This window comes from Callithrix jacchus, chromosome 4 (genome assembly GCF_049354715.1).
Source record: "Callithrix jacchus isolate 240 chromosome 4, calJac240_pri, whole genome shotgun sequence".
NCBI classification, from domain to species: domain Eukaryota; kingdom Metazoa; phylum Chordata; class Mammalia; order Primates; family Cebidae; genus Callithrix; species Callithrix jacchus.
Window position 1 is genome coordinate 44,582,162 of NC_133505.1, and position 23,679 is coordinate 44,605,840.

Sequence of the window (23,679 nt, forward strand, 5' to 3'; positions counted from 1 at the left end):
GGGAGAGTGAAGGGCAGTATCTCCCTCCAGCATCAAATGTGGTGCTGCAAGAAGCTACCCGGCCGCGCGGTCATACTCTGGGGTTCAATGTTGCCCTGCCTGGCCTCTTTTAAAATGTGAATACGCTCGGGAGAGGCCACTCTTCAACTCTCTATCACCCTGAGGTAGACAGATGTGCCCACCATTTCCAGGTGGCTGGAAAGATGAATGCCCTGAGGCTGGAAGCACAGACAGAAGGGAGCCCAGAGTGGTGAAAGCACAGCAATGGGTGGGGAGAGAATAGAGAAGCTCTTACTTCACCTTCTGCCCTGCCAGGGGCCTCAGCAGGAAGGACTGCTGCACTGCTGACCCAGAGAGAGAACACCATCCTGGCTGGGGAGCCCCGAGGAACAGGCCCAGCAGCCTCGTGTGCTGTCTTAGGGGGCATTCATTCATTACAGAGCTCCTGTGCTGGGCCAGGCTCTGTTCTGGGCACTAAGGACAAAGTCCCTGTTCTTGTGGAGCAGAACTTCTAGAGAAAAAGATCATAAACATTCAAACAAGGCACCTTCTAGTGTAGGGTCGGGAAGTGATGCGACCTACGAATAAAATTACAGCAGGAAAGGGGCTGAGAATAAAATGGGAACTATTTTGGAAAGGTGGTGAGGGAAGCCTTTCTGAGAAGGTGACCTTCAAGCCTAGAGCTGGGTATAGTGGCAGAATATGTTATTGGGAGCTCCTGAGAAGGAGAATTCCTGGTGGAGGAGCAGCCATGAAGCCTGTGGTGTGGAGCAAGGTGGTGGGAAGTGGACAGGGACCAGGTCGTGTGGCCTTAGTAGCAAGCTTTGATCTCACCTGAGGAGCATGGGAGGCAGTGACAGCAGGTGGGAAGGGGGCAGAGAGCATGCGCTTCTCAGGTGGGATCCCAGCTCTGCTGTTTCATGATGCGGGCCGGAGGCAAGTTACTGAACGTTTCTCCATCTAGAAAAGGGAGATCTAACAGCCCCTAATTCCCAGCGTTGTTATAGCAGGGGTCTCCAACCTTTTTGACACCAGCGACTGGTTTTGTGGAAGACAATTTTTCCACATGCCAGGGTTGGTGGGGGATGGCTTCGGAATGATTCAAGCGCATTGCATTTGTTGTGCACTTTATTTCTATGATCATTACATTTTAATATGTAACCAAATAATTATACAACTCACCATAATGTAGAATCAGTGGGAGACCGAGCTTGTCTTCCTGCAAGTAGATGGTCCCATCTGCAGGTGAGAGGAGACGGTGACAGATCATCGGTCATTAGATCCTCATAAGGAGCGTGCAACTTAGATCCCGCCCTTGTGCAGTTCACAATAGGGTTCTGGCTCCTGTGAGAATCTAATGCCTCCACTGATCCACAGGAGGTGGAGCTCAGGCGGTAATGTGAGTGACAGGGAGCCGCTGAATACAGATGGCATCTACAGATGCTTAAATACAGATGAAGCTTCACCTGCCACTTACCTCCTGCTGTGTGGCCTGGTTCCTAACAGGCCACAGACCTGGGGCCAAGGCCTGGCGTTTGGGAACCCCTGGTTATAGGATTAACTGAGCTAAAATGAATACCTGCTTAGAACAGTACCTGGCACATGGCAAGTGTTCGGTGTATGGCAACCATCTGATTGGAGTTCTTAATATCTGACCGATGGGCAGAGTGTGTTGGAAGGAGCAAGGTAGAAACCAGATGAGGGAACAGATTGGATTCAGGATGTGCTTTGACAGTGGAGCCAATGCGACTTGCTCAAGGGCCAGCTGGACTGTGTGAGGAAGAGGCTGCAGACAGGAGCCTCCTCCCAGCCCAAGCAGGGTGCCTTCCTGTCTGGGGACCTGTATGCTGGGTAGAAAGTCTTTGTTTTAAAGAATAATAGTAATGTCCATTCACTGAGTACCTCTAATGTATAAGATATTTTTTTCTTTTTAGTATCTCACAAGTAATAAACATGTTTTTCTCACTGGACAAAACTCAAACAATGCAAAAGTGTCCAGAGTAGAAGTACAGAGTAGAGAGAGGCCAGTCATGGTGGCTGATGTCTGTAATCCCAGCACTTTGGGAGGCTGAGACAGGTGGATCAGGAGTTCAAGACCAGTCTGGCCAAATGGTGAAAACCCTTCTCTACTAAAAAAAAAAATACAAAAATTAGTTAGGTGTGGTGGTGCACACTTATAGTCCCAGCTACTTGGGAGGCTGAGGCGAGAGATTGCTTGAACCCCAGAGAGAGCGGTTGCAGAGAGATAGCGCCACTACACTCCAGCCTGGGTGACAAAGCCAGACTCTGTCTCAAAAAAAAAAAAAAAAAAAAAAAGAAGAAGAGTAGAAAGAAAGCCTCCATTTGCCTGGCGGCCCCTAATCCACCCTCCCTCCGTGGCCAGTGCTAAGGGCTTGGCATGGATCTTTCCAGATTTTTTTACTGTGAACGTAGTCATTAATGGCTTCTCCCTGGTGGACTCCAGGCCTTTGGAATGGGGCTGGAGTGACACTCCGTATTCTGTCCTGGAGTCACAGAATTCCTGCCCTGGAAACACCTGGCACAGGGATTCCTTCTCCCTTTCCAGGCACTTTCACTGCTCATCTGCGCCATTACCCTCACTCTTCTGTCTTTATGTCATCTTAAAATACAGCATCTGGGCACAGTGGCTCATGACTGTGATACCAGCACTTTGAGAGGCCAAGGCAGGAAGATTGTGTGGGTCCAGGAGTTCAAGACAAGCCTGGGCAATATAGGGAGGCCCCAACTCAAAAAGAAAGAAAGGAAGGAAGAAAGGAAGAAAAGAAAGAAAGAAAGAGAAGAGAGAAAGAAAGAAAGAAAAAGAAGGAAGGAAGAAACAAAGGAGGGAGGGAGGGAAGGAGGGAAGGAAGGAAGGAAGGAAAGAAGGAAAAAAAGGAAGGAAGGAAGGAAAGAAGGAAGGAAGGAGGGAAGGAAGGACTTTTCAGAACGAATTTAACTCATCCTCATTCAGTTTGATGAATATTACTGCAAACCGCGTTGGCCAGGCTGTGGTCATGGACAGCAGTGGTGGGAACTAAAACCTATGAAAAGGACATCAAGCAGTGTGGTATAATCAAGGACTAGGCTGTGGGCTGCTCGTAATTATGGCAGAAGTCCAGGGAGGGGTGAAGTATGTGTGGAACTCGCTCTGTCCACTCAGCAGCATGTTTATGAGACTTGTCAATGTCACTCCAGTCTAGTTCATTCATTCATTTTAACAGCCATACAAGTTACTCTTAACTAGCACTTCCTTTATATCAGGCACTGTTCTACCTCTGGCATATTAACTCATTCAGTCCTCGCAACAGCCTTTCTAGGTGAAAACTGTTATTATCCCCATTTTACAGAGGAGGAAACTGAGTCACAGAAAATTTAAATAACTTGCCTACAGTCATACAGATATCACCTGGTAAAACTAGAATTTGAACCCTGTCTGGCCGCAGGCTATATTCTTATCCTTTAAATTGCCCTGCTTAACAATACAGTGTTAAGGGGTGCGGAGTCTGGGTCGGAGAGTCTCTCTGAGCAGGTGGAATTTGCGCACAGACCTGAAGGGGGTAAGGGAATGAGCCCAAGAATATCTTGGAGAGAGCATTCTATGCAGAAGCAGAAGTCCCATCATCAGTTAGAAGCTGAAAAGGAACCAGAGCTAGGTCTCTGGTTTTCCTTCAAGTCTCTATATTCCTATACCACAGTACAGTCAGCCATTTTATTGATGGACATGACCAATTTCTTGGTTGTTACAAGCTTCCTTGTTTGTGTCGCCCCTGCTCACGTGGAATGTATGTTGTTCTAGGGTATGTTTGTCATTAACTTTGTTTAATGACTTTGATAAATTACAAAGCAGTTGTACCAATTTAATCACAAGCAGCAGATATGAGTTCCGATTTCCCCACAATGTCGCACTCGAAATGCCGATTGAATGAATGTGAAATTCTACCTCATCTACTGTATGTAATCTACCTATCCTGATTCTAGAGATGCTTAGTATCCCTGTGTACTTACTGACCACTAGATGTCTCCTCTTCTGTACCTGGCCTGCTCACCACCTTTCCCTGCTTTTTCCTACCAAGTTATCTTTTTTCTTTACTGTGTAGATGTTCTTTATATATTCTGTACACTTACCATTTGCCAGTCATACACAATGCACCTATCCTCTTACAATTTGGGTTTTTTTTTTGTTTTGTTTTTCTTTTTTTTTTTTGAGACTGGGTCTCATTCTGTCACCCATGTTGGAGTGCAGTGGCACAATCATTGCTCAGTGCAGCCTCAAACTCCCGGGCTCAAGTAATCCTCCTGCATCAGCCTCCTGAGTAGCTGGGACAACAGGTTATGCCACCATGCCCAGCTAATTTTTAAAAAATTGTTTTGTAGAGTCAGGGTCTCACTATGTTGCCCAGGTTGGTCTTGAACTCCTGAGTTCAAGCAATCCTCCTTCCTCAGCCTCCCAGAGTGCAAGGGTTACCTGCGTAAACCACTGCCCATGGCCATTTTCTTATAATTTGTGTTTTTAAATATCTTTATTACAACGATTTATTCTACGTTGTCTTTCAAAAGTTTTAAAGTTTTCATATTTAGGTTAATTCTTCCGGAATTTACTTTGTTGATGGTTGAGGTAGAGAACTAAGTTTTAAACTGTTTTGCCATGCCATAGCCTGTTAGAGGCTACCTCCACGCTTACTGGAAATGCTGCTTCTGGAATATTCAAGTCTCTCTTCTATTCTGTTGGCTAATTTGTCTATTTCTGTTTTAATCATTCTAGTCTTATAGTAAGGGGTTCATTACGTATGACAAGCAATCTCCTCCTCCTCTTCCTCCTCTTTCCTTCTTCAGATATTGCCTCCATTATGCTTGGCCCTTTTCCCACCCCATGTGAAAAGCTCTGCTGGGATTTCAGCTGAAATTGCATCGTCCCATTTATAAATACAGTTGATCTTTCTGTTCTGGTCTTTTTTTGTCCTTCAGTAAAGATTTTGCACGTTCTATTAGATTTATTTCTCCCTTGGAGTTTTATTGCTATGGGAAATGGGACTTCTTTCCATGGCATTTTCTTTCTTTCTTTTTTTTTTTTGTGAGACAGACTCTTGCTCTGTTGCCCAGGCTGGCATGCATGCAGTGGTGTGATCTCCGCTCACCGCAACCTCGGCCTCCTGGTTTCAAGACATTCTCCTGCCTCAGTCTCCCGAGGAGCTGGGCTCACAGGCACCCACCACCACACCTAGCTGATTTCTGTATTTTTAGTGGAGACAGGGTTTCACCATGTTGGTCAGGCTGGTTTCCAGCTCCTAGCCTTAAGCAATCCACCCACCTCGGCCTCCCAAAGTGCTGGGATTGCAAGCGTGAGCCACCGCACCCAGCTAGCATTTTCTGAGGCCCTCCTCAAGGCCATGCCCCTACTTTTGCAGCCATCTTGGGGCTTTTCTGTCCTGAGATTCTGTGTTTTGTTACTTTGAAAGCTGAGGCAGCAGAGGATGCATCTCCTGGCATGTACACCCAGTTCTGTGACCAGGCCAGTTCAGGGCACATGAAAATGTTTGTAAAAGCACTTAACACAATGCTTGCTTTTCACTAGAGATGTGGTAACCTTCATTAATCCATTCATTTACCTAGCAGGGGTGGTCTCCATGATTGCCACTGGGGGATCCAGAATTTCCAGGCTTGTCAGAAGTGGGGTTGGAAATGTGCCTCGAAGCTGCATTTGCATAATTTTGAAAAATAAATTTTTTTTTTAATCAAAGAATACTGATTTGGCAGACTTAAAACCCTACTCCCACTCAAACTACTTCTTGGTACCTTTCTCTCCACAAAAAAATGTATGATGAGCCAGTCTCTTCCTTCCCTTCCCTCCCTCCCTCCCTCCCTCCCTCCCTCCCTCCCTCCCTCCCTCCCTCCCTTCCTTCCTTCCTTCCTTCCTTCCCTCCCTCCCTCCCTTCCCTCCCTCCTTGCTTCCCTCCCTCCCTCCCTCCTTCCTCCCTTCCCTCCCTCCCTCCCTCCCTCCCTCCCTCCTTCCTTCCTTCCTTCCTTCCCTCCCTCCCTCCCTCCCTCCCTCCTTCCTTCCGTGTTAGTTAAGCATATACTAGGCCCTGCAGAAGATATGAAGATATAAGACAAAATGAAACTCTGGTCTTGCTACAAGGTGCTTACAGTCCACTCAAACTTAAAGGCAGCTACCAAATACTTATAACGAAAGAAAGTTCCAATTGAATGTTAGAGAATTATAAGGCATAGCAGTCAGAGGAATGGAGAGAATACTTCCAAACATGGAAGGCCTCATGGAAGTGACATTTGAGCTAGTCAGTTCTTGACGTAGAAGTTGGACAGGTAGAGACAGGTTGGGCAGGAACCAAGGCTTCCAGCAAGGACATGGCATGACAACACGGCAAAGCCACGCAGTGAGGAAACGTGATGCCTCCAGAGCATGGTAAACAGTGCAAGTCAACTGACATTGGGAGTTGAAGGATGTTGTCTTTCCTGTGGTCTGAGTGCCCCCTGCCATGTCTGCATTCCAGCTGGTCGGAAAGGGAAAAGGGAAGGGCACAGCACATCCCTTTAGAGCAGGACTTGGAGGTGACATATTTCCTGTCAGCTACATCCATCCCATGGACTGGAATTTAGTCAAATGGTCATACCTGACTGCAAGAGAGCCTAGGAAATGTAGACTTTATTTTGGGAGGCCATGTGGCCAGCTAAAAACTGGAGGGTCAATTACTAAGAAAGAAGGGGACAATGGATACTGGGGACAAACAGCAGTCTCTGTCACAATAACACAATCAATGACATGAGGACACTGGAGAAACTCTGCCCCTGCCTGAGACCATGACCATGACTTCATAATCACAAAGTTGGCTGGGTTCCGTGGCTCATGCTTACGAATGCAGAATTTTGGGAGGCTGAGACAGGAGAATTGCTTAAAGCCAAAAGTTTGAGGCCAGCCTGGGCAACAAAATGAGACCCTCTTTCTACAAAAGATAAAATAATTCGCCAGGTGTGGTGGCTTATGCCTATAGTCCCAGCTACTCAGGAGGCTGAGGTGGGAGGATCACTTGAGCCCAGGAATTTGAGGCTGCAGTGAACTATGATTGTGCCATTGTGCTCCATCCTGGGCGACAGCGTGAGACCATGTCTGAAAACAAACAAACAAACAAATAATCACAAAGTCCAGTCCAGTTTGTTGTCTGGGAAAGGGCTCAGCTCCAATCCACCAGCAGTTGCCCTCCTGGCAGTGGGAGCATGAGTGCCTCAGTCCTGCAGCAGGGGGCCTGGGCAATGCACCACGGTACCTACTGTGTCTCTTGCCTAGAATGACCTGCTGCTCTCCTTTCTGAGAGAAAACCTCCTCCCCAGATACCATCCCATTTTACCACTCCATCTCTCTTTTCCATGCTGTCTGGTTTGCCTGTAAAATATCCACCCATTCTAGCACTTGATCTTATACAGTCTTGACTGTTTCAGATGTGGTGTCTCATTTCATCAACTAGGTTGGTTGAGCCAATCTGAGATCTTGTGGGTCCTATGGCTCCCACAAACTGCTCAGAAAACAAGAGCTCCTTGATAAACTCCTGGTGTTTGCTGGCTATTGGCCAGTGTGACACTGAACGTGTCTTTGCAGTTTGTATTTTGGAGTTTCCCTGGCTCTTGGATAATTTTCTGTAGTTGTGGATATGAGATATAAGGTTCGAAATGTGACAGTGTCAAGGTCAGTAAGTCCAACTCCCTCATTTTACAGATAATTGTATTTAGACCCTGGGGGAGAAAGTGATTAGTTGGAAGCAGACCTCACTTAGGTCAATGGTTTCCAAACTGTTCCAGGGATCCTCAGGGTTCTGCAGACGGGGAGAGAAAGCAGGGGACAGACACATCTGAAGCCCCGGCTGCACTTAAGCCCCGCTGTTGTCCATCTTATACACGGGGGATCTTTCTAAAATTTTATTTAAAGAAAATCTTTCGGTAATTTTTTTTTAATTTTGAGAATCACTGTTTGAGCCCCGTTCCTTCAAGGTGCAGACAAGGAGGTCGAAGATCAGATTTTGGCTGAATTGTGGTGATAAAATAGATCATGCATCCACTCATTCATTCTAGGTCCTGGGGATCCAGCAGTGAACAAAGCAGTGGATGTCCACCCTCATGAAGCTGACATGCTCTTGGTGAAAGTAAACCATAGAAAATTGAGCATAAATAAAAAGGTCAGCATAGGTACTCAAAGGAGAAGATAAAGCAGGGGAAGGATGAGAGAATGACAAAAGAGCACAGTTTTGGGTGGGCCGGCCAGGGAAGGCCCCTCTGAGGTGGATGAAGCTAGGGAGGGAGCCACGTGCACTGAGGGAAGAGTTCTAGTCTGAGAGGTCTGCTGGTGTTGTTGCCCCTCCCCCCTCCCCAGTGCAAACATGCTTGTGTTCTCAGAAAGGGAGGTGGCTGGTCCTTCCAGACAGAAAACAGGTTTCAAAGGGACCTTGCAAAACACACCCAAGGTCCAGAGGAGCCATGTGTTTTGCCCCCTGCCCTGCAAATGTGTGCACAAGAGGACCCAGCACAACTCTTCCCGTGTAGACAGAGCACTGGAGAAGTGTTTTGATCAGCCTCCCACACCCAGGCCAGTGCTACCTTAGGCAGCTCCTGCCCTCCCAGTAACTGAAATTCTCCTGGGCCGCTGGAGCTGAGGCTGGCTGAAGTTATTGTCATTGATAGGTGTCTCAAGGGTGTATTCTGTTTCCCTGGGGCTGGCACTGGGGAGTCAAACTTTCCTCGGTGAGAACCTCGCTTTAGTAACTACTTTTCTTGGTCACTCATACATCTATCTTTGTCACTCAGTTGAGGACTGAGACAGGGCCAGGATTGGTGGAGAACACAGTTCCCAGGAAGGAGGAGGGCTGGGTCTGGACTTCCAACTCTGCCCCCAAGTGCCATGGGTTCTTGGCTGGCCAGGGACCCATCTCACCCTTGGTTTTGCCATCTGTAACTTGGGTAATTGGAAATGCATCCCTTGGACACTATGGTGAAAGACAAAAGAAGTCATGGATGCATTCCTAGCCCGGTGCTTGGCAAATATTAGTCACAAAATAAGTCTTTGAATGAATTTTGAATGAATGCATGAATATATGAAAAGAAATGTATCTTGAAATAGAAAAGGATCGATAAAGCAGCACTTTCCAAACTCAAGAATGTCCCAGAGAATGAATTAAACCTTATTAAAACAAAGATGACTGGAATCCAGCCGGGTCTGATCCATGTTTTTCATGGTCATTGTGAGCTCATCAGCACAAGGACTTGGTTTTTCTGTGGAAATTCTGTGTGGCCCTGGCAGTGGAAGGACCCATCTCAGCTAATCTGCATTGGCCCTGGTCAAACACCCTAGGATTATCGCCAACTTGGGAGCACTTTTCATGTTAATTTCTCTGTAAATTGTATCAATTCAAGCTGTAAACCACATGTAATACAGATTTGGGTCTTCCATTTTTATGGGAGACTGTGTTTTTTCACCCAGATCCCTGGGCAGACACAATCCACTGGCACCCTGTCAGGGTCCAGCAGCCTTTGCAAGCTCCTGGCTTTAAGCACAGGTCTCAGTTCACCCAGCCCAAGAACGTAGTCCCCGTCCCTGCCAGTTTCTGGTCTGATAACAGTCTCCGTGGTGACCACCACATCATCAGCTTTCTTTCTTTCTCAGGCCACTGGTTTTCAGTTCCCTCTTTGTTTCTTCCTTTCTTTCTTGTGAGTGTCGTAGAACTTCGTTTTGTATTTTATTTAATATTGGACTTTGTGTCATTGCTGTTGTTTGAGACAGGGTCTCTCTCTGTCACCCAGGCTGGAGTGCAGAGGCACCATCAGAGCTCACTGTAACCTCGAATTCCTGGGCTCCAGCAATCCTCCTGCCTCACCCTTCTGAGTAGTTAGGACTATAAGCACATGCCACCATGTCTGGCTAATTTTTTAATGTTTTTGTAGAGACAGGGTCTCACTATGTGACCCACACTGGTCTTGAACTCCTGGCCTCAGTCAATCGGCCTGCCTTCACCTCCCACAGTGCTGGAATTACAGGCATGAGCTGGAATTACATGGCACCTGATCTGTTGCTTCTGAAGCTGGAGAGGTTCCTCTTTCGCTCAGCCAGTCGTACTGCTGGAGCTAGAAGTCTCTCCAATGTTCCTTAAGACATGAATGAGAACCTCCATTTTTTCCTGTTGCAGGTGTCTGGGTGAGTGTCAGTGTGTACGTGTATGTGTTGCATACACATACAATCCAGATGTAACTTGAATTTCAGTCCTGATTGCTGGGTACACTTTCAGAATCAAAATGTCTTCATCAAAAATTACTCCCAAAACTAGTTATCTGAGATGGCAGTGTTTTCCGTAAAAAGGTATTCTGCTCAAATTCACAACCTAGTGCCATTTGAATAACGGCTGTTTACCAAGCACTTCGAACGTGTCAGGTCCGTGCTGAGTGCTTTATATGCACCATTTACTCTAGCCCCCTCACAACCCGATGAAGCAGATACTATATTTATACTCACTTTACCAACAAGGAAACAGGGATTTCAAGAGATGATAATTTTCCCAGGTTTAGACCGCAGAGCCAAGACTGGGATTTCTCTAAATGTCTACATTCTACATCCTCTCTAATCATTATTTCAGAAATTGCTTTGCAAGCAGCATGACAGCTTTCTTGTTAATCTCCAGGGGTCAAGCAATTATTTATACATTGGTTAAGAAAGTGAGATCCGGCCAGGCACGGTGGCTCACGCCTGTAATCCCAGCATTTTGGGAGGGAAAGGCAAGTGGATCACCTGAGGTCAGGAGTTTGAGACTAGTCTGGCCAACGTGGCGAAACTCTGTCTCTACTAAAAATACAAAAAATTAGCCTGGCATGGTGGCAGGCACTTGTAATTCCAGCTATTCGGTGGGACTGAGGCAGGAAAATCACTGGAACCCAGGAGGTGGGGAGGTTGCATTGAGCTTAGATTGTGCCATTGCACTCCAGCCTGGGCAATAAAAAGTGAAACTCTGTCTCAAAAAAAAGAAAGAAAGAAAGAAAGTGAGATCAAATAGCATGACAAATACAAAAACTATATAATATTGTAGAAACTGTGTCATTGTGTGGTTGCTGTAACTCCCACTACCATGTTGGAATTAGTATCTTCCATCTCACTCAAAGGAATATGCTTCACACGTTTAAACCTCTCCACCCAAATGCATAAAGATTTGTTTTCCCCAGACAATCCCTGGACTTTTAAGTAGAAGAACATTGAATGGAAGATCTGGTAAAGTTCTGAATGTGCTCATTATGCAGCAGAAACATTTATTTGGAAAGCAACTCACGGAGGTGATATATGTTAATCCATTCCCCTGGTATCAGCAGGTGCTAACTGAGCCCCTGTTAGTGCCAGGCACTGTCTCTCTAACAGCCTTGCTTGATCTGTGTTTTTAAAAAATGTAATAATAAACTTTTTATTTTGGAAGAATGTCAGATTCCCAGAAAAGTTGTTAAAATAGTACAGATAGTTCTGCATATCCTTCATCCAGTCTCCCCTGATTTAACATCTTACATAACCATGGTGCATCTGCCAACACTAAGACATCAGTATTGGTACATTCCTATTAACGATACTGCAGACTTATTAGAATCTCACCAGTTTTTCTACTAACGTCTCTTTCTGTCCCAGAATCCAATCCAGGATTCCACACTGCATTTAGTGGATCCATTTTTAAAACAACTCACTTAGACAGTATTAAAATAGTTTTCTTTGCTTCACTTCGGGCTCAAATTCAGGAAAGACACTTGAGCTCTTTTTCCAATTCTAGGGGGAAAGCAGGCAAACAAATGGTAAATAAGCCTCTAGATTTGTTTGGTTCTTCTGAGTTAGGAGTTCACCCATGAATCCTGTGGGTAACCCAACTCTGTTCTCATGAAATCACCACTTAAGGAAGAATTTCCTCAGCTGGGCATGGTGGCACACCTGTGGCCCCAGCTACTCAGGAGGCTGAGGTGGGAGGATCACTTGAGTCCAGGAGTTCAAGTGCCTGGGCAATGTAGTGAGACCCTGTCTCTAAAAAAAAAAATTAAGAAAGAAAAAACAGAAAAAGAGTCTCCTCCTATGCCCAAACTCAGAGTTTAGTATGCATCCCTGCGGGAGCACAGGTTAGAAGCAGGCTTGATAAAGCACACTGCCTGTGGTTTGCTCCATCAGACCTCAAGTCCAGCTGAGTCTTAAAGCTAGGGGGTGACTTAGTTCACAGCTGTGACGTCATCCCAGTGTCCCCTTGGTAATTAGTGCAGGGAGAATCTGTAGTGTAGGATAGGCCACAGCCTAGATGGGGGGCAGTGTTAATTTCTACCTTGGAGCAGGACCCCAGAAGGACTTTTGGGTCCACCAAAGAAAAGAGACAGAAAAGAGCAGGGTCAATAGCCCTGAATACATGATCATTTCCAGGGAACTTTCTGGATGCATTTCCTCTCTGCCCGTTTCACCTCAGGGTGATCGGTAAGAACATGCAGTGGGATGTAGGAGGTTGTGCCTGGTTTCTGGGGGGAAAAGCTCATAGTGGGGTGAGGGCTGAGGCCCCAGGCCCTCTGCCTGGGGGCTGTCAAAGAGGCCTGTGGACACCTTGCTAGGAGCACAGGTGATGAACCAGTGGAAGACACTTCTGTTTCCATGACAACTGGCTATAATACAGTCTGAACTTTTAAATCTTTAGTAAACTCTTAGGGTTAGAAGAAGGTCTATGTGGAGAATTGTTATTATCCATTACAAACATTGCTTGGTTTGGTTTGAAGTGCTAAATAGGTCAGAGTTGTTTTGCTGTTGGCAAAAGCCTATAATGCATTCAGGACAGAGCAGGAAAACATGCGTCTTCACATACATTCTAGTTCTATTTCTGCAAACAAAAACTATGTGACCTGGGTCCTAGGCTATGTCCTTCCTTTATCCATCCATCCATCCAACCATCCATCCGGCTGATATTAATGAGCCTCACCTTTTTCCTGGGCAGGATTTCTTACCTATAAAATGTGAGAATTCATTGGGACTCATATTTCTGACCTAGGATCCCAGAATCTTAGGAGTTTCAGGGCAGTGTTTTGGGGGCTACCTTCCTAAGGTGGGTGGGGAGATGGGACAGGGTCTCAGAACAGCTTCAACCCAGAACAGCCATGTTTTTAGCTGCTTTTATATGTTGGGTTTCCACTTAAGATTTCTTTTGAACAAAGGCTCCCTGACTGAAAACTCACTACCCCAGAGGGTCTCTGTAAACCTTCCAGTAGTGACACTATAGCTTCAAGCCAAATTGTTTTTCAATCAATGCCCCTGCAGTGTTGGGCATAGAAATATAATGGTAAATAAACCAGGATCACTGCTCCTCGGAGGCTGGCTGTCACGTGAGGATAAGCTGAGATGATAGGTGGGAAAGCCTGCTTAGGGGAACGACTGTTGTTAAGATGATACCAATTATCATTATTACATGGGGGTCCAGTAGTCAAGATATACCCACAGGAAAATGCAGATTACAATTCAGTCTGCAATTAGGGACCAGATAGGAGCAGCCAACTCTCAGGTGCTCCATGCAGACATTCTGAGCATTTGTCTGCGCTCCCCCGCTCCCCGGGGGCTGTTGTTCCCCCTGCTTCCCGCACGCGTCCACCGCGCACGCTGCTCCGGAAGCAGGGCCCGTAGCGGCGGCGCCTCGCGGTGATTGGTTGAACCTGAGGTTGTTGCTAGGCTACCAGTGCACCCTGAGCCTGGGGCCCCACAGTCCCATCCTCTGTGGCAGATCCATCCCCACTGCAGACCTAATTCTGGCACCCTGTGAACGGCATCCTCAGCAGCTTAAATTATCAGCCCCAAGTGCCATCTTTCTCAGATTTTTCATTTAGCAAGAGGCCATGTGAAGTTGGGGAAGAGAGGCCCTCTGTTTTTATCCTCTGGGTCATCATAGCGACTTCTCTCACTGGGCCTCAGTATCCCCCTTCAGTTTCTGGAGTTCATTCATTTATCCATTATTCATGCCTGTGTGTATGTTTCTTAAGTGCCGACCGTATTCCAGGCACTATATTGAGTGCCAGGGACAAAAGAATGAACAAGACAGAGACAATCCTTGCCCTCGTGAAGGGGGGAGCATTATCCACCTAAACAAAATAAACGCATGTCCAATGATCCCTTTTCTTCTTTTGATGATTTTTCTAGCCCTTCTTTTCCCCTACTATATGCTCCCAAGCTGGCAGGAGAGGGAGTGTGCTCCCAATTAGGCCTACATGACGCTGAAACTGGAGTGCACCCTCTCACCCCACGCTTGTATTTTGCTCTTTTGATTCCACACATGAGCCTGACCACATCTTAATAAGAATGCGGGGAAGGGATCACTGTCCCCTGTTCAGATGAGCAGGCTGAGAGTCCGAAACATCAAAACACCTTGTCACATAAGGAATTATTGTCATACCCAATATTTGAGCATAGTAAATATTTGTGCAGGCGCTTCAAAAGCCGTTTGCCTCATCATAATCCAGTAAGGTAGGCATTCTTATAGTAATTTTACAGGCAGCAAAGTTGAGGATGAAAAGTGTTATTTAAGTGGCCGGTGGTATATAGATATTTATTGAGCCTCACCTTTTTCCTGGGCAGGATTTCTTACCTGTAAAATGTGAGAATTCATTGGGACTCATATTTCTGACCTAGGATCCCAGAATCTTAGGAGTTTCAGAGCAGTGTTTTGGGGGCTACCTTCCTAAGGTGGGTGGGGAGATGGGACAGGTGAAGCTGGCACTTAAACCAAATCTGCCTGGCTCCAAAGCCTAAGCTGTTTCCAAGAAATGGATGTGGTGACAGAAAGACTCTCTTATCAGCTGGACACAGTAGCTCCTGCCTGTAATCCCAGCACTTTGGGAGGCTGAAGTGGGAGGATTGCTTGAGCCCAGGAGTTTGAGACCAGACTGGGTAATACAGTGAGACCCCGTTTCTACCAAAAAAAAAAAAAAAAAATAGCCGGTATGGTGGCACACACCTGTAGTTGCAGCTACTCAGGAGGCTGAGGTGGGAGGATCCTTTGAGAAGTTCAATGCTACAGTGAGCTGTGATGGTGCCACTGCACTCCAGCCTAAGCAACAGAGTGAGACCCTGTCTCTAAAAATAATTTAAATTAAATTAAAAAAGAAAGATTTCTGAGTGGCTGGAACTTGGAAGTATAGCTTACAAGTGCCCTCCAAAAATCTTCCAGTCTCAACATCTTTTTACATTTTATATTTTAAAGGCAGGGTTCCACTCTGTCATCCAGGCTGGAGTGCAGTGGTGTGATCATGGCTCACTGCAGCCTCGACCTCCCGAACTCAAGTGATCCTCCCACCTCAACCTCCTGAGTAGCTGAGACTACAGTGGCATGCCCCTATGCTTGGCTAATTTTTGAATTTTTCTTTTCTATAGAGACAGGTGTCTTGTTATGTTGCCAGAGCTGGTCTCAAACTCCTGGGCTCAAGCAATCATCCATCTCAGCCTGTATGTGGCTGAAATTACAGGCATGAAGCCACACCCAGCATTGACCCAGCATCTTATTTACTTATTTTTCTTGGCACATGAGGCTCATAAAACTTGATGAGCTGACCAGACTAATCGATAGTGTTATTTTGTTGTCTATCCATCTCTCTGGGATGATCTTGCTTCAAGCTTTTATTGGGTAATTAAATCAAGTAGCTCCCCCTTGGGGGCATCGCCATTGCTCTCAGGTTTTTATATTCCTTTGTTCACACACTGAACAAACACTCATCACCCACCAAGTGTTGTGGGAAGCTTGGTGGACACAGAGTATGGCCCATCTCTGCCCTGGATGAATTTCCAGCCCTTAGGGGAAGTTTCTGAAGAGCCTTCTATGGGCAAAGCTCAGTGGTAGGCTATTGTGAGAGGAGGGGGAGAACCAGATTTGCCCTAAGAGAATCCTCTCCTCTGAGCAGAAGTGGATGTGTCTAGAGTGGGGTGGGGGCTAGAAGCAGCCAACCTTGAGTATCCTGATCAGGACATAGTGGGTCTGCTGTGCTGCTCCTAAAAACCTTGCTACGGTTAGTGTGGGACTCTGTGTCTCAGAGCCTGGCAGCCTGAAGCTCGGAAGGAGGACTTTAAATGGGAGAAGGTGCTGGAAAATATGGTAATACATAAAGAAGTAAGCTAAATTTATCCACTCTCTCAGCACCCAGCGATTGCTGTGCTTAACACTTAACTTTCTAGCAGCATAGATTTGTTTAACCAGAAGATTAGTTGCTGGGAGAGAGAGAAAGGAGAGACATAGACAGAGACAAAGAGAGACACAGAGAAACACACACACACACACACACACACACACACACACTTGGAGAGAACTAAGAAGATGCAGAGATAACAGCATCCTCTGGTGTGTGGCTTCAGCCAGCAGCAGGAGAACTAGACTCAGAGAAACAGATGACCTCCTGCCCTCTTCCTCCCAGGCTACAGGGCTGGCTAGAGCATTGCTAATTTCCAGACAGCACCCTTTTCCGATGTGAGTACTTTGGAATGTCGACATTGTTTCCACTATCTTGTCCACTGCTTTGCTCCTGTCACCCACCCCCACCCGTGAACAGGTGAGAGTTGAGTAGATGCATAATATACTAAAACCGCAATTAAAGTAAGCATTATAAGACTTTAAATATGTATGCTTTTGACCCAGCATTCTCACTTGTAGGAATTTATCCTAAGGAAAATAAGTATATGGACAAAGAAGTTAGCATGAGATTGCTCATTGCATCATTATTTAGAAAAGCAATGAAACAAATGAAGTAGCCAAGCACTCTTGGTTTCCTGATCAATAAATTGTAGTATAGCCTTACAACAGCTTTCCATACTGTGTCTAAATTTAGCTTATAGGCTGGATGCAGTGCTTCGTGCCTGCAATCCCAGCACTCTGGAAGACCAAAATGGGAGAATTGCTGGGACCAGGAGCTCAAGACAAGTCTGGGCAACATAAAAAGATCCTATTATTATAAAAATAAAAAAATTAGCTGGGTGTGGTGGCACATGCCTGTAGTTCCAGCTAAGGCAAGAGGATTGCTTGAGCCAGGCGTTCCAGGGTGCAGTGAACTATGATGGTATCACTGCACTCCAGCCTGGGTAACAGAACAAAACTCTATTTGAAAAAACAAACAAATTAGGTTATAAATGGATATTTGTTGACCTGGAAAAGCATTCACAATATATCAGGTGAAAGAAAAAAGTTACAGCAGGGTGCGGTGGCTCACGCCTGTAATCCCTATACTTAGGGAGGCCGAGGTGGGCAAATCACGAGGTCAGGAGATTGAGAACATCCTGGCTAACACTGTGAAACCCCATCTTTACTAAAAATACAAAAAAAAAAAGCCAAAAGTGGTGGCACCAGTCTGTAGTCCCAGCTTGGGACTGAGGCAGGAGAATCACTTGAACTGGGGAGGCGGAGGTTGTGATGAGCTGAGATGGAGCCACTGCACTCCAGCCTGGGCGACAGAGCCAGATTCCGTCTCAAAAAAAAAGAAAAGAAAGAAAATAAACAAGTTACAAATAGTTTATACTGTATGACCCCTAATTGTGAATAAAAATAAAATATGTAGTTTAAGAAGACAGACCAAATATTACTCTCTAGGAGGAGGGACTCCAAGACATTTAAATTTTTTTCTTTCTGCTTATCTGCATTTTTAAAAGTTTTTTTACAATAAGCGTGTCTGATTTTTTGTGATAAGAACAAATTTCCAGCCGGTGTGGTGGCTCATACCTGTAATCCCGGCACTTTGGGAGGCCGAGGTGGGTGGATCACCTGAACTCATAAGTTCAAGACCAGCCTGACCAACATAGTGAAACCCCATCTCTACTAAAAAAAAAAAAAAAAAAATTAGCTGGATGCGGTGGTGCATGTCTGTAATCCCAGCTACTTGGGCAGCTGAGGCAGAAGAATCGCTTGAACTCAGGATGGGGAGGTTGTGGTGAGCTGAGATGGTGCCACTGCACACCAGCCTAGGCAACAAGAGTGAAACTCCTCTCAAAAAGAGAACAAATTTTCTTGCTTCCTTCCCAGGAGTGGCTCCTGCTGGGAGATCAGGCGTTCCTGGCTCCCAGGCATCCTGAGAAGAGCCATTAATCCTTGCCAGGTGTTAAGGTGCTCATTAAGAATTCCCTGTCCCGGCTTGACTCCCCATCCCAACTGGTCTTATGGGCAAGACCTCAGTGACCCAACACCTTGGTATCCAAATGAGCAGTTGCTGCATCACCTGAGAGTGGGTTAGCCCCTGCCCTCCCTTGAGGGCAAACACTGTTTACCACTGTTGGCACACGGTAAGGCTAGCCTTGCTAAAACTGTAGGGCCTTTCCACCTCCCAGGAGCACCCTCCTCTATAGGAGGGTGACAGCTATGATGCTTCATTGCTCAGGGCGGTCCCTACTACACATAGGCAGGTATGATTCTGAAGGTTGGCAAGAAAAGGCTGTCCCCATGGCAACCCGGGTTTGCTCAGCCTTTTCATTCCTGAGATCAGTCCAACCCCCAGGGAAAGAAGGTGGGGTTTGGAGTCAGAAAAATCACTGCCTGGCTGTCTGACCTCAGATGAGACACTTAGCTTTTCTGCGTGTCAGTTTCTGCATCTGTAAAATGGTGCTGAAGCTTCTCATCTTACTCACCTCCAGGACTGGGGTGGGATAATCTGTAAATTGTAAAACACAAGAGGAGTAAGGCATCCCTAATTTTGGCTTGTCCCCAAATTGCCATGTGACTTTGGGAAAATCACTTGACCTCTACGTGTCTCAGCTGCTCTATTTATAAATAGGCAAGTAAGGCATACTGGTTACTTCCCAGATATATTGCAAGGTGCCTGTGAGAATCCCAGAATCTCAAAGTTGAAAGAATCTTAACCCTTACCACTCCTGCAGGAATCTTTTTGATAAACTTTCTGACAGAGGTACTTGTCCAGCCTCTGCCTGGTTACCTGTCGTGGCAGAAAACTCATGACCACACAGCTTCTCACATAGCCATTGCTACATGACACTAACTATAAGAAAGTTCTTTCATACAGCATATTATGGTATATTTTACAATTAAATGTTTGTTTCAGAAAGTTAGCAATCCTTTTCCGAGATATTTTCCCTCCTGATTTTCCCAGAGGCTTGCACAGGGTAGAGATGAACAGTGGTCAGCAAAAAGCAGGTGTGGGCTCAGCTCTTGGCTTAGTGTGTTAGAAGGACCCCGAGCTCTGGGGTCACACATCTAGGTTAAAATGTTCCTTTATCCCCTTACCAACTGGCTGACACTGACCCTGGGAAAGTTATGTTACCTATCTGAGCCTCAGTTTCCTGATCAGTAAAAGGAAGACAGAAATACCTACCTCCCAGTATTGTCGTGGGAATTAAGCCAGTTAGCACTTCTTATTAAGCTTACAACCCAGACAGACTTACCTGGTGGCAATCTCGGGACTTGGGGTGGGGAAGGTTACATCCTCCCCTGCCACCCCCTGAAAAGCACATCTGCCCACTGAGCACATGGCACAGGCCAGTCTTACATACTCCATGTCTCAGGCCTGGACCAGGGCCATAAAGGAAAGATGGTTTCAAGACAAAGTTCACCTCGTCCTCGTGATTCACCACACCCTCTCCCTGCCCACAGACTCAGGGGGCGCTAAGCAAGTATCCCAGGGCGTCACTTGGGAACTACTTCCAACTGCACCAATGTTTTAATAGAAATCTCATACAGGACCCCAAAAATGTGGTCTGGCAGTGGACTTCCAGGCAGAGTGACAAGAAGTTGGGGAAAGCTATTTGGGGTTGGGTGAAAGTGTTCCTTTAGCCATTGATATGAAGGTGTCTGTCATGCAGCATCTCCTGGACAAGGGTCAGAACGCCTGGGTCCAGCTCCACCGTCACCCAGCTCTGGGCTCTCTGGAGCCAGCGACTTCCTTCTGCAGTGTCTTGCTTTCCTCATGTGCAAGACAGCAGGTTGACTCCTGGGGTTTTCCCAGGTTCCAAATTCTAGGTTTCCCCATTTGTTGGATTCAGGCATGAGTTGGAGAAACCAGCGGAGACCCCCTTGGCCCCTGGCCACTGGGTGACGCCGACCACCCCCTCTTCTCTGCTTCCTCCGCAGATGAGTACCTCAGAGTCCTCAATGTGGGTGTGGCTGAGGTGAAGAAATCCTTCCTGGGGCCCTTGTCCCCCTCCTGCAAGATGGTGCAGATGATGAGGCAGTTTCTGTACCGGGTCCTGCCTGAGGACTCTTACAAGGTCACCACGGGGAAGCTCCATGTGAGCCTCACCCGCTTCACGGATGGGGAGAGTGTGGTGGTTTCAGAGTTCACATCCAAGGAGGAGCTCATCGAGGCAAGGGGACTGGGACTGGAGGGAGGGCTAAGAGGGGGTGTGGGAGGGCTGCTCCTGCTCTCTCTCCACAGCCCAGCCCGTTGCCTCACCCGTCTGCCTCACTTCCCTAGTCCTTCCTTCCTTCATGCCCCCAGTGTGTCTCTGTGCGAGGTGCAGGATTAGATGAGATGCACACAGAAGCCCAGGACGAACCAGGCTTGACTGCCACCCTCAATGCTTCAGCCTTCACATCTCTCCCACCCGGCCCTCTGTGCTAAGCCTGGAACTTCCCAGAGGCCCAGGTGTGACCTGCAGAGGGCCGGGGTTCCTTCAAAGCCTCCCAGGCTGCGCTGCCATGCATCCCCCAAGAATTACTCCGTTTGTGGGAATGGTCAGGGGAGAGGGCCCTATGTCCCCTTTCTGCCCCCTCTCTTCCAGTGGTTCTTGATAAGGGATTGAATTACCACCAAATCAATTCTCACTTGGAAAAGTGCACACTAATCCTGAGTGCACTGCTCTAAACTCATTAATAAGAATTTTAGTTATGAATAATTGCTGGAGAGGGCTGCAGGTAAGTCCCATTGTCTTCCAGGACAAAGGGATTAAGCAGCGTGACCTCCATCCCATATTTCCACTCTCCTTCCTTCCCCCACATACAGGGCCTTTGCCACCCCATCCTCATCCCATATTCGCCTGGCAGTGATCCTGGGGATGAGAGATGAATATAGGTGGCGGGCATGGGCACCTCCTCCACCCCTCACGGCCCGCTGGGTTTTTCAGCAGCCAGTTCTTTCAGATCTGCCTGCTCATGCCCACCCCCATTCTGACTTCATCTCCCACAGCTGCAGTTTTCTCTCCCCGGCCCTCTCCCCAGCCTTCCACTCCTACCATGCCAGCCCTAGCAAACCACACACAAGCCAGGCCTCTGGGCCTTCACACCTGCCTCTCTCTCTGCCTGAGATCCCCTCTCCCTCCCACCCTACTTCACCTGCTGCTGAAATCCAGTCCCTTCTGCCAGGGAACCTCCCTTCATCCCCTCCCCACCCTGCCCACACCCCTCCTGTGGAGTCACAGTGCCCATGCTCATCTCCACCAAGCCCCTGTCACCCCACTGCTCTGTCACCCACTTCCTCACTCCCCCTCACAGGGCACTCCCAAGCGTGGACCTCTCAGCTTCCTTTGCTTCCAGAACCTGGCCCAGGATTGACACATATTAATGGTAGTTGAATCCTACTGGATTTATGAAAGTTCAGCATCAAAAGGGACCCTGAAGCTAATGAGCCCCCTCCCACTTTAAAGCTGGGACGTCAGGGCCAGATGAACCAAGTAGCTTACCAAGGACCCAACTAGTGAGGGCCAGGCCAGAAATTGAACTTGGAGCTCCGCTCCCCAGGGGACCACCTTCACCTAGGGTTTAAGGAGGTCCAGGTTGGCGGTGGGTGGGCCAGCAGCCGACAGGTGAGCTGTGCCCACGGCACCCCTCGCCCCAGCATCTCAGCCCTGTTCTCTCCACGCAGGCCCTGTACTGCAGCTGCTTCGTCCCTGTGTACTGCGGCCTCATTCCCCCGACTTACCGCGGTGTGGTGAGTTCTCCAGCATGGTGAGGGGTGAGGACCTCGGGTCCCTGTGACTCACACCTGGGGAAACTGGGGGTTGGTCTCAGAATGCAGTGGGAGGACCTAGAGTTGGAAAGTTTCTCATGTTTTTACTCAGAATTCCCAATGTAGGTGGCTTTCTGGGCCTTTAAGATGAACTTCTCCAGCTGGGGTGGGCTCCTCTATGGACCCACATACCCATTGCCGAGCCTAGCAAACCAAGGCTTCATAGGCTTGGCAGGTTTTCCCAGACTTGACAGAGCAGAGAAGATGCACCCTAAAGCGCTGGGACCTGGACCCTCAAATGATGAGGACCTTTTCGGAGGCGCTCTAGGACAGGGCCTTACAGGCTTTACTGTGCCCATGAGTCACTTGGGGTCTCGTCAAACAATCAGAACCACAAGTTCTGATCCAGATGGTCTGCGGCCGGGCTGGGGGGCTGTGGCCCTAACCAGCCTCAGGTGCTGCTCATTCTGCTGGTGGGCAGGCCACACTCTGAGTGGTGATGCTCTAGCTCTTGCCCCCTCCTCATTTTATATGCAGAGAAAGTCAGGGCCAGAGACTAGGATTCAGGTAGTAGATGGAGCCTGGATTGCACAGCAGCCAGCCCTGAGAGTTAGAGCCTCATTATTTGTCATCTTTCTTTCATAGGTGAGAAAACAGAAGCCCCGAAGGGAAGGGGCTCGTGGGCGAACACGTGGTGGGTAGGTCTGTGGCAGAGGAGCACGTTCCTGCTTTACCCAGAGTATGGGTCCCCTGCACACAGAGCCCTGGAAATCCCAGTCTCAGCACCACTAAGGTAGTGGAGGCAGGATCAGTGCAGAGAAAGAGCACTGTGCTGGGAGTGCAGAGGCCAGTACAGACTCGCCAAGTGACCAGGGGCACACCATGCACCCACCAGGACCTCTGTCTCCAGGCTTATCCTGAAGGGTCTTCTGGCCCTTCCTCAATGGGCCCTTGAAGCTGATGCCATGTCCCACGGGCTGTTTCCATGTACTCCTAGTGGGGCTGGGAACTCTGGCCCCAGATGAGCATTTCTGACTCTGCCCCCCACAGAGGTACATCGATGGGGGCTTCACTGGCATGCAACCCTGTGCCTTCTGGACCGACTCCATCACCATCTCCACCTTCAGCGGGCAGCAGGACATCTGTCCTCGGGACTGCCCCGCCATCTTCCACGACTTCCGAATGTTCAACTGCTCCTTCCAGTTCTCCCTGGAAAACATCGCCAGGATGACCCACGCGTTGTTCCCCCCGGACCTGGTGGTGAGAGGCAGTAGGGGTCTGGGGAGTAAGGGAAGCTACGCTGCTAGGACTAGGGGTGGGATCAGAGAGCCACTGGGGCCCACTGAAGTTCTACTTGTGTCTCCTCCCCTCAAATGATCCCTTAAACTTCCTCCTAGATCTTCATCCTGGCCTTGCTGCTAACTGGCTATGTGACCTTGAGCAAGTCCCTTAAGCTCTTGCAGCCTCAGTATTCTCCCCTGTAAAGCAAGATGATGTTGGAAGTGCTGATAGAAATGTTAACTGAACTCTTCCACTCACAGTTCATGTACCAAAGCAAGGGTCGGCAAACTGCAACCCACAGGCCAAATCCAGACTCTGGCTTGTTCTTTACAGCCTGTAAGCTAAGAAAGGGTTTTCCATTTTTAGGGAGTTATGGAGGGAGAAAAAAGAAGAAGAAGAAAAAGAACATCAGGCAGAGACTGCATGTGGCCAGCAAAGCCCAAAATAAGCCAGCTCTTTACAGAAAAGGCTTTGTGGGCAAGATCTCATGTAATCCTCTAG

At 47.7% G+C, this 23,679-nt stretch overlaps 1 protein-coding gene across 2 annotated transcripts in view; it reads left to right on the top strand.

The window, feature by feature from the left end:
- PNPLA1 (patatin like domain 1, omega-hydroxyceramide transacylase) overlaps positions 1-23,679 on the top strand; it is a 42,615-nt gene that overhangs the window by 645 nt on the left and 18,291 nt on the right. The window contains exons 2-4 of one of the 2 annotated variants that reach the window (XM_017971042.5): positions 20,085-20,317; positions 21,814-21,879; positions 22,948-23,157. In XM_017971042.5, coding sequence (XP_017826531.2) covers positions 20,085-20,317; positions 21,814-21,879; positions 22,948-23,157 — 509 coding nt within the window. Of the gene's footprint in view, positions 1-20,084; positions 20,320-21,812; positions 21,880-22,947; positions 23,158-23,679 lie in introns of both variants that reach the window. The other variant, XM_054253929.2, reaches the window with a different exon arrangement.